Genomic DNA, 10311 nt, shown 5'->3' with positions numbered 1-10311 from the left:
GCTGCTTGCGAACAGCACTCTCACCAACAGTCTGGCGAAGGCTGTACGGGGGTGGGGGGGCGGGGGGGGAATCTTTGTTTCTTTGTAGGACGATCCATTGTCCCACGACCTCGTGCCAGCCACCGTTCAACACTTCACGTGACCTCAGCGTGCACGGAGCCTGGCGAATTCGCCGCTGCGCTTTCCTCCGGCGAATTTTTTTTGCGCCTTTCGTCGCGTGCCCTCCGACGCCTGGGGGGGGGCAAGGGGGGGGGGGGGCGTCTCGATACCTTGCCACGTTTGCGTGCGGGGGGGGGGGGGGCCGCCTCCTCCTCCGGGTTGATTCGGCCTAAAATGGCAACGGTGTGCGGTGCCGATTGCGAAAGCTGGGTTTTGGACGAAGAATGGTGGCTGCGCGCTTGCCTTTCGTTGCTAGCCACGATTGCGATTCACGAACTCGTGCGCTGCGCCAGGCGGAATAATAGGCGCTCGCAAACAGCGGTTGTTTCCATACTCGGTGAGTAAAACAGGATCTTTATCTTGTGCGTGTTGATGTGTTCGTTCGAGTGCACGTTGGAATGTCTGCGTGTGTACGCGTGCGTGGGGGGATCTTTGTGTTAACATCGGTGGCGAGTGATACCCGAAGCGGTTCCGGGGGACCACCCCTCTAGGTCAACTCGGCCCTAAATGAGCAACTTCTCCACTCTTCCTGTAAACACCGGCACCGAGCGGACGAAGACGACTGGGCGTGGTGCTGGGCCACCCCGTGCCCTCGCACTCGCCGTGCCCTGCCAGGCTGAATACGGCACTCACTAACCGCCCTTGCCCCAGAAGCCTGCGGAGGCTACACGGTGGGGGGTCTTTGTATTTGTGTCCCTCGTGCGTGTGTGTCTGTGCTGCTTGTGGGGAGCGGTGGTGCATCGGTTAGCGCGCTGCTCTACGAACCCGGCAGCCCGAGTTCGATTCCCCGCTCACGGCCAACGCCGGTGACGATTATTCTGAACCGGTCCTGGGCTTCCCCTAGGTCGACTCAGCCTCAAATGAGTACCTGGCGCGGCGTGTAAGCGTCGCCACTGGGGAGACAAAGGCGGCCGGGCGTGGTGCTGGCCACCCACCCCCTCGTGTGCTACTCACGAATAGCACTTGCCCCAGCTGTCTTTGCAGAGCCATACGGGGGGAGTGAGGCGGGGGGTGAAATATTTATATGTGTTAGCAGGTGTGTGTCCGTGTGTCCGTGTGTCCGTGTGTCCGTGTATCCGTGTGTCCGTGTGTCCGTGTGTCCGTGTATCTGTGTATCCGTGTGTCTGTGTGTCCGTGTGTCTGTGTGTCCGTGTGTCTGTGTGTCCGTGTGTCTGTGTGTCCGTGTGTCCGTGCCACTCGTGCACCTCGTGAGCCTTAATAGGCGCTCGCTAACCGCACGTTAGCCCCCCCCCTCCTCCTCCTCCGGGGGGATCTGCTGTAAAACTGCGCGACGACGGTGGCGATGTGGGAGGAGGGTGGGGGATCCGTGTCTTTGCGTCGAGTATCGTGTGCACACAAAGATAAAGATCCCCCGTATAGCCTGAACAGACTGTTGGGGCAAGTGCTGTTAGCGAGCGCCTATGAAGGCCGGCACGGCACACGGAGGGGGCGGGTGAGCGGCCGCCTTTCTCTCCCCAGTGGCGATGTTTACACACCACGACAGCTACTCATTTCAGGCCGAGCCGACCTAGGAGAGGCCCACGACCGATTCGGACACTCGCCAGCGGGGTTGGGAAGCGCAGCGCGCTAACCGCCACACTGCCGCTCCCACACGCACGCACGCGTGCACACACGCACGCGTGCACACACACACGCACACGTGCACGCACGCACGCGTGCGCACACAATCTCGCGTTCCTGTTGTGCAACCGCGCCGTGCCCTCCTCGGCGGCGTGACCTTGAGATGCTGGGCCCCCACCCCACCCCCCTCGCCCCGCTCGCTCTCGCGCCCGTGCTCGCTCGCTCCCGCGGCCGCCCGTGCGAAAACCAGTTTTGTGAGCGCGGCTCCGAGAGCCGCTCCGGCACAACAGAGAGCCGCTTCGTCATCACCGTCACCGTCGTAGTCGTAGCTGGTCCTAGTTGTTGTTGTCACAATTCTCACCGTCCTCACTATGATTGTCTTAACCTTCGCGGTTGTCACCGTGGCTGATGCCACGCACAGCACCTTCGCTGACTCGTGAATCCCTGCGTCGCATGAAGCATTGCTCCCCCCCCGAGTGATATTGTGATCGTCAGCAATAGCAGCAGCGGTGGCGGCGGCGGCGGCATCTTCGTCACTTTCACTTGTGATGAGGATGATAGTGGTGGTGATTGTGATGGTGTTGATTGTGATAATGGATGTTCTGATGATGATGATGATGATGGATAGTGGTGGTGATTGTAATGGTGTTGTTCATGATGATGGTGACGATGATGGTGTTATGATGATGGTGTTATGATGATGATGGTGGTTATGATCATGATGGCTATCGTGATAATCTTTAACACCGGGTGCTTTGCAACGGGCGGGGGGGTAGGGTTGGTGATCCAACTTCTGTCACAAACTTCAAGCGTCGGCGTCGTCAACATCGTCACCCGTTCTCATTTTCCTCTCTCGACAGGAGCCAAAGCGAGTGACCCCAACCCACGGCCTGACCCCCCCCCCCCAGCTCCCGCCCCACCACCACCGCCGCCCTGCCTTGCCCGGTCAACAAATCGGACGACCCAGCAGCAGCAGCAGCGCGCGGCCCCGCCCCCCTAACGTTCCCAAAGCCTGGACTCCCCTGCCCAACAGTGGGCCCATGCTGCGGGTCACTGACGTCACAGCTGCAAGTCAGCTGACGCTCGGCAGCCAATCACCATCGGACGGTCACGAGGAGGCAGCGTCGACATCCAGTGAGGAGAGGCTTCAGGTGTGTGTGTGTGTGATGTGCACCTAGCCTGGCACGAGTGACGTGGGGTTACCGCTGTTGCCGTGTGTTTGCGCGTGTCCGTTGAGGCTATACGGGGGATCTTTGCCTGTGTTTGCGTCCGTGTTCGTGCGCAAGTAAGTTTGTGTGCGCTTGAACGCTCATGCATATTGCGCGTGTGAGTGCGCGCATGCGCATGTGTGAACACGTAACTCACGTACGTCTGTGTGTGCACGTATGTCCCAGCTTACACACCCACGCCTGTCCGCGTAGGAAACAAAGTACACACACACCTAGCTTACACCTGTGTATACACACGCATTTGTGTACGTGTGTGTCTGCGCGCGTGTGCGCACACGTGTCTGCGTACATGTACCTAACGTACGCTCGTGTGTCTCTGTGCGAACACTTGTGTCTGTGTGTGTGCACGCGCGTGTCTCGTGCGTGCGTGCGCGCACGTGTGTGCGTATACACGTGTGTCTTGTGCGTGTGCGCACCGTGTGCGCGTATACACGTGTGTGCGCATACAGGACGGATTCCTCCTGTCTCACAGCTGTCCCCTGTGCGAGGAAATCTGCGACTCGGCCCGTGACCTCACCTCTCACATCCGCCAAGTTAGCCCCACACGCAAACCTCCGATGTGGCAGACGGCTCACTCGCTCGTTCACTCGCTCGCTTGCTAACTCGCTCACTCGCTCGCTCGCTAACTCGCTCACTCACTCACTCGCTCGTTCACTCGCTCGCTTGCTAACTCGCTCGCTCACTCACTCGCTCGCTCACTAACTCGCTCACTCACTCGCTCGCTCGGCTCTCACGGCTCTCTCAGGGAGAGTCCTGTCGCTCGCCTCTCTGTGTATCGCGCTACAAACCCTCACCGCCCGAGTTCGACTCCCGGCCGTGATGTGCTCTTGGCCCAGGCCGTTTAATTGGCGCTCGCAAACTTTCGCCCGCCTCTTTTTTTGTTTTTGCGCTTTTGTCACACAAGGCTGAAGAGGCCTGAGCGTGCGCGTGTGTGTGTATGCGTGCGTGTGTGTGTATGCGTGCGTGTGTGTGCGTGTGTGCTCGCTGTGTGTCTTCATCTATGTCTTTGTGTGTCCGTCTGTGTGCGTCTAAATCTTTACGTGTGTATGGTTGGCGTCTGAATGTTACGTGTGTATGGTTGGCGCGCGTTGCGCCTTGGACGTGACCCCACAACAGTGACGGCGCATATTTGAACCAGTCGTGGGCCTCCCCTAGGTCAACTCGGCCTTAAATGAGTACCTCCTGTCGTGTGTAAATAGCAGCACCGGGGAGACAAAGGCGGTCGGGCGTGGTGCCGGCCTCCCACCCCCTGGTTTGCCGTGCCGGCCTTCATAGGTGCTCGCTAACAGCACTTGCCCCAACAGTCTGTTAAGGCTATACGGGGGATCTTTGTCTTTGTATGAGTCGGTATGGATCTTTCTCTGTCTGTGTCTGTGTGTGAGCAGCACACTGGCTGGGTGACCACTCCCAGTGGGAATGCGTGTGTGTGTGCATGTGTGATTACGCGACCAACACCATTGACGACTATTTAAACAGGTCCTGGGCTTCCCCTAGGTCGACTCAGCCTCAAATGAGTACCCGGTGCAGTGCGTAAAAACATCGCCACTGGGTAGACAAAGGCAGCCGGGCGTGGTGCTGGCCACCCACCCTCTCGTGTGGCGTTACGGCCCTCATAGTTGCTACTCGCAAACAGAACTTGCCCCAACAGTCCGTTAAGGCTATACCGGGGGGAGGGGATCTTTGTCTTGATTGTGTACGTGTATGTATCGCTATGTATCACTCTCTCTCTCCCCCTTCTGTCTGTGCGAGAGTAGCACAATGGCGGGGTGAGCACACCCAGTGGGAACGCGTGCGGGATCTGCGGCAAGTTCCTGAGTTCCGCGAGCTCGCTCGATAGGCACATGCTCGTGCACTCCGGGGAGAGGCCACACCGCTGCCGCGTTTGCCAGCAGGCGTTCACTACCAGCGGAAACATGCAGAGGTGCGCGTGCGTGCGCGTGTGTGCTCACGCGCGTGTTACTGCGGGGAGAGCGGTAGTGTAGCGGTTAGCGCTACGCTGCGCTATGAACCCGGCGACACGGGTTCGATTCCCGCTCACGGCCAACACCAGTGACGATTATCTGAACCGGTCCTGGGCCTCCCCTAGGTCGACTCAGCCTCAAATGAGTACCTGGTGCGGTGTGTAAACATCGCCATTAGGGAGACAAAGGCGGTCGGGCGTGGTGCTGGCCACCCACCCCCTCGTGTACCGTTCCGGCCTTCATAGGTGCTCGCTAACAGCACTTGCCCCTACAGTCTGTTATGGCTATATGGGGGATCTTTGGATCTTTGTTACTGCGGGGAGCGGTGGTGTAGCGGTTTAGCGCGCTGTGCCACGAACCTGGCGTCCCGAGTTTCGATTCCCGCTCACGGCCAACACTGTACCGGCTCTGGACCTCCACTCGGTCAGCTCAGCCTCAAATGAGTATCTGGTGCGGTGTGTAAACATCGCCACTGGGGAGACAAAGGGGGCAGGGCGTGGCGCTGGCCACCCACCCTCTTCGTGTGCCGTGCCGGCCTTCATAGGTTCTGCTCGCTCGCAGCACTTGCCCCAAAAAATCTGTTAAGGTTATAAGGGCGATCTTTGTCTTTTTTTCGTGTAATAGGTGCTTTGCTTAAAGGACTTGCCCCAACAGACTCTTAAAGGCTATGCGGGTGGAGGGATCTTTGTGTGCGTGCGTTTTATTTACTGCGCGTGGCTGGGTGTGCGTGCGTGGATGGGCGAGTAGTTGGCTGCGTGTTTGTCTGCGTGTCATTGTGTGCGCGCTTGTGGCTCAGTTTGCTTGAGCGAATGCCGGATTAGGGGAGCGTGCTCATGGGCATGTGAGCCGAGCAATCCGACAAGCGAGTGAAATGAGATGGTGAGTGAGAGAATGAACAAGTGAGCGATTGAGTGAGAGCATACGAGTGAGAGATTCATCGTTCAAGCGAGTAGGTGAACAGTTGAGTTAGTGAGAGTGAATGAGTGAGGGAGCGAGAGTGGGTGTTTGAATGGTTGAGTGGGTGCTTTGGTGAGTGTGCGCAGGTGAATGACCGATTGAGCGAATGAATGAGCGATTGAGCAAATTAATGAATGAGCGATTGAATGATCGAGTGAGTTCACCCATGAGCGAGTGAACGATCGAGCAAGTAAGTGAGTGAATGGACGATCGAGCGAGTGAGTGAATGAACGAGCGAGTGAGTGAGTGAATGAACGAGCGAGCGAGTGAGTGAGTGGGTGGGTGAATGATCAAGCGAGCGAGTGAATGATCGAGCGAGTGAGTGAGTGGGTGAATGAACAATCAAGCGAGTGAGTGAGTGGGTGGATGATCGATCGAGCGAGTGAGTGAGTGGGTGAATGAACGATCAAGCGAGCGAGTGAATGATCAAGCGAGTGAGTGAGTGAGTGGGTGAATGAACGATCGAGCGAGTGAGTGGGTGAATGAACGAGCGAGCGAGTGAGTGAGTGGATGAACGATCAAGCGAGTGAGTGAATGATCGAGCGAGTGAGTGAGTGAGTGGGTGAATGAACGATCAAGCGAGTGAGTGAGTGGGTGGATGATCGATCGAGCGAGTGAGTGAGTGGGTGAATGAACGATCAAGCAAGCGAGTGAATGATCGAGCGAGTGAGTGAGTGGGTGAATGAACGATCAAGCGAGCGAGTGAATGAGTGAGTGAGTGAGTGGGTGAATGAACGATCAAGCGAGTGAGTGAGTGGGTGGATGATCGATCGAGCGAGTGAGTGAGTGGGTGAATGAACGATCGAGCGAGTGAGTGAGTGGGTGAATGAACGATCGAGCGAGTGAGTGAGTGGGTGAATGAATGAACGAGCGAGCGAGCGAGTGAGTGAGTGAGTGGATGAACGAGCGAGCGAGTGAGTGAGTGTGTGAATGAACGATCGAGCCAGCGAACGATCGAGCGAGCGAACAAGCAAGTGAGTGAAGGGGACCACGTGACTGGAGTCGCTCACTCGGGCTGTGTCCACGCCCCCAGGCACCTGAAGATTCACGAGAAGGACCCAGGACCCAGCCTGTCTCCGGCACGGGCGTCCATGGCAAACGCCAGCAGTGCTGCCGAGCCAAGCCCCGAGCAGCCGTCCTGCCAGATTACTGAGGTGCCTGCACAAATAATGACGACAGTGAATTTAACTTTTTTTAAATAATATATACGTATAAGATGTGTATGCGGCAAGAAATCAAATGATCGCGCATCGCAACGTGAACATAAAAAAAACACATCAATCAGTATATAATGAGTCAAGGGACCATGCGGCGGTGGTGTTGAGAAAGCCATTGCATTGTATGCCACGCTGTGGATGTACGTAACGTCTAAATGTGGCGTATTTATTTTGTTGAGCGAGGGAGGCAGGCAGGCAGGCAGAGGAGAAGGATTGAGCCGGGACTTGAACGGTGGATGGTGGGGGGTGGGGGCGGCAGGGAGTCAGCAGCACTGACGGATGGGGGAAGGGAGTGCCAGACAATGGGGGCAGCATATGAGAGTCGGTGACCTCCCACCGAGCGACTGTTACGACCGTGGTGTTGGTGGTGATGGTGGTGTTGGTGGTGATGGTGATGGGGGAGGCCATTCCGTCGATGTTGTCACATTTGCTGATGTTGGTGATGACGTTACAGCGGTGGGTGGTGACGTTAGCGATTGCCAGGGACCATGGCGTGGCTACTCTGGTCGTGGCGTAGATTGGTCGTTGCGACGGTGGGATGCGGTTTGGCGGTCGCGATGGCATTGAAGGCGACGTTCCTTCACTGGACCGTTCCTTCACTCGATCATTCATTCACTCAGATCGTTCATTCACTCGACCGTTCATTCACTCGCTCGATCAGTCATTCACTCTCACGCCATCACTCACCACGAACCTCTGCAACAATCGACGATCGCCTGACCGCTGGGCCCGGGTCACCGCGATGCGGTAACGGTGTTGAGTTTCATCACGTCGTGTTGCTGCTGATGTTGGCGATGCCGATGTACGCATGCATGTTGAATTTCTATCGCACCGTGCGTAGCCAGCCGTGCTAATCGAAGGTGCGGGGGAGGTGGTCATTAATCGGAGGTGCTTCCTGTTTCCTACGGCTGATGTAGTTGCAGAGCAACAACTACAATTTCACATTCACGTGGTCAGGCCAGATAACCGGAGCAGCAGCGGAGTGTAATCGCCGCGATGTCTCCTCCGTATCAGAATCGGCGTCCAGGGGCACGAACACCTGATTCTGATGTCTCCTCCGTATCTGCGGATCTCGGGGCATTGTCGCCCCGTTACGCGTCGCGCGGTCTGTTCTGGATGACCGCAGCCGCACCACCGCCGCCGCTGCCGGAGAGTTTTTAATTTTCCATTTGTGCGCCATCAGGAATCATCCGCGTCGACTGGCCATTGGTTTGTGCGGTGGGTGCGGTCTAGGGTGGACCGCGATAAGCGGAGGGCCGATTGACCCGCGGGTGATAATCGGAGGCGATGCCCCCGCTGCCCCAGGTGTGCGTGCCCCTGGACCCCGGCTCCTCAGCGGGCCCCGTGGGGGATGCGAACCGGAAGGACGTCCCCGTGAGGCCGAGGCCTCGCCGCCCGTCGGCACGGAAGAGGGCGAGCGCCGACATGGTGGAGGCCGGAGCTCCGCTGCTCCTGAAGAAGCCCCGGCACAAAGTGAGTCGTCGGTCGTCGTCGTCGTCAGCAGCGCACCATCGTAAACATCATCGTCAACATCACCATCGTCGGCAAAATCAGCATCGTCGTCAATATCAGCAGCAGCAAGCATCGTTATCGGCATTGCCATCATCAGCATCATCATCATCATGATGGTCATCGTCAACGGCATCATCATCGACGTCAGCAGCAACAATGTCGTTGCCATCATCTTTAGCGTTACCATCATCGGCATCATCAGCAGCAGCATCGTCGTCAACATCAACGTCCGCAAAAGTATCGTCGCCATCGTCATCAGCAGCAGCAGCAGCATCAGCATCATCATCATCATAACCGTCAGCAAGAGTATTGTTGCGATCATCAGCATCATTCACCCACTCACTCGCTCGATCGTTCATTCATTCACTCGCCCGCTCGATCGTTCATTCATTCACTCACTCGCTCGATCGTTCACTCACTCATGAGTGAACTCACTCGATCATAATGCTCATCAGCAGCAGCAACAGTATCATCGCCATCATCGCCAGCATTACCATCACCGGCAGCATTAACCTGGTTATCAGCAGCATCGTTACCATTGATATCATCATTGTCATCACTACATCATCGTCATTATATCCATCATCACCATCCTCATCTGGGCTTCTTACGTTGTACGAGACACAAGCTGCTGTCTAGGATGGTGACACGAAGTCTGGGGTTTGTTGGCAGCCCTCTCTCTCGCTCGCTCGGAGAGTCTACCCCGACTCTCGACGGGTGATCGTTGCCTTCTGCCCTTTGCCGTGTTGATGGCCGTGTAACGCTGACTGCCTCCATCAGCTTGGCGTGCGTGCTGCTTTGTTGTGCTGGAGGGGGCAGCTCCATTGCAAATAACCTTTGGACGGTTTTTTTTTAAACATCTGTGAGCCATCGCTCTTCATCGGTTCGACAAACAACGCCCACCTCCACTCCCTTCTCGCTCGCTCGCTCGCATCTCCCGATCGTTCGCTCCTAAAAATAAAATAGCTTTTTCTCACCCGCTCGTTCAGACTCACTCGCAGACTCGCTCACTTGCAGACACGCTCACCCGCTCGCACAATCGCTCGTTCACGCGCTCACCAGCGCTCACTCACTAATGCTCGTTCAGTTGCTCACTCACTCATTCAGTTCCTCACCCGGTCAATTGCTCGCTGACTAATTCGTATACTTGCTAAGTCGCTCACCGCCTTGCACACTCTCTTGCCAACCACCCCACCACGCACGCCCCCCCCCCCCCCCAGGCGCCCCCCCCCCTGCACACCACTGCCTTTCCCGTGAGTTATCGTGCATCACCTGCTCTGAGTGTCACGCCGACTGCTTGATTTACATTCTCATTGACTCACAAAATCACACTCGGTCCCATGATTCACTCATTCATTCGCTCGCTCACTCGTGCACTTACCAAACCATTATCTCACTCATTCACCCACTTACTCATGATCTCGCTCACACATCCACTCATTCACTCACCCGCCCAACTGAGCTCACAAAATCACACCTAACTCGCAAATCACTCGCGCGCCCTCGCTCCCACTCACACCGACTCGCCCAAACTGACTTATTGCATTCTCTCTCCAACTCCACACGGTGACGAAATCACGATCTCTCTCTCTGCTCACAAGCTCATTCGCCCTGCGCGCACATCCCCCCCCCCCCAAACTCACTCATCCCCCCCCCAAACTCACTCATTCCCCCCCCCCAAACTCACTCATCCCC

At 56.9% G+C, this 10311-nt stretch overlaps 1 protein-coding gene across 1 annotated transcript in view; it reads left to right on the top strand.

Annotated features, from left to right (window-relative positions):
• Positions 1-10311, top strand: part of LOC144946728 (uncharacterized) — a 113052-nt gene that overhangs the window by 81386 nt on the left and 21355 nt on the right. Inside the window, exons 4-8 of the mRNA XM_078875858.1 lie at positions 2601-2891; positions 3419-3502; positions 4724-4890; positions 6921-7041; positions 8410-8577. Coding sequence (XP_078731984.1) covers positions 2781-2891; positions 3419-3502; positions 4724-4890; positions 6921-7041; positions 8410-8577 — 651 coding nt within the window. The 5' untranslated portion in view covers positions 2601-2780. The remainder of the gene's footprint in view (positions 1-2600; positions 2892-3418; positions 3503-4723; positions 4891-6920; positions 7042-8409; positions 8578-10311) is intronic.

This window comes from Lampetra fluviatilis, chromosome 42 (genome assembly GCF_964198595.1).
Source record: "Lampetra fluviatilis chromosome 42, kcLamFluv1.1, whole genome shotgun sequence".
NCBI lineage: Eukaryota > Metazoa > Chordata > Hyperoartia > Petromyzontiformes > Petromyzontidae > Lampetra > Lampetra fluviatilis.
Note: the sequence above shows the minus strand (reverse complement) of the source record. Positions and strands in the feature narration are given on the sequence as shown.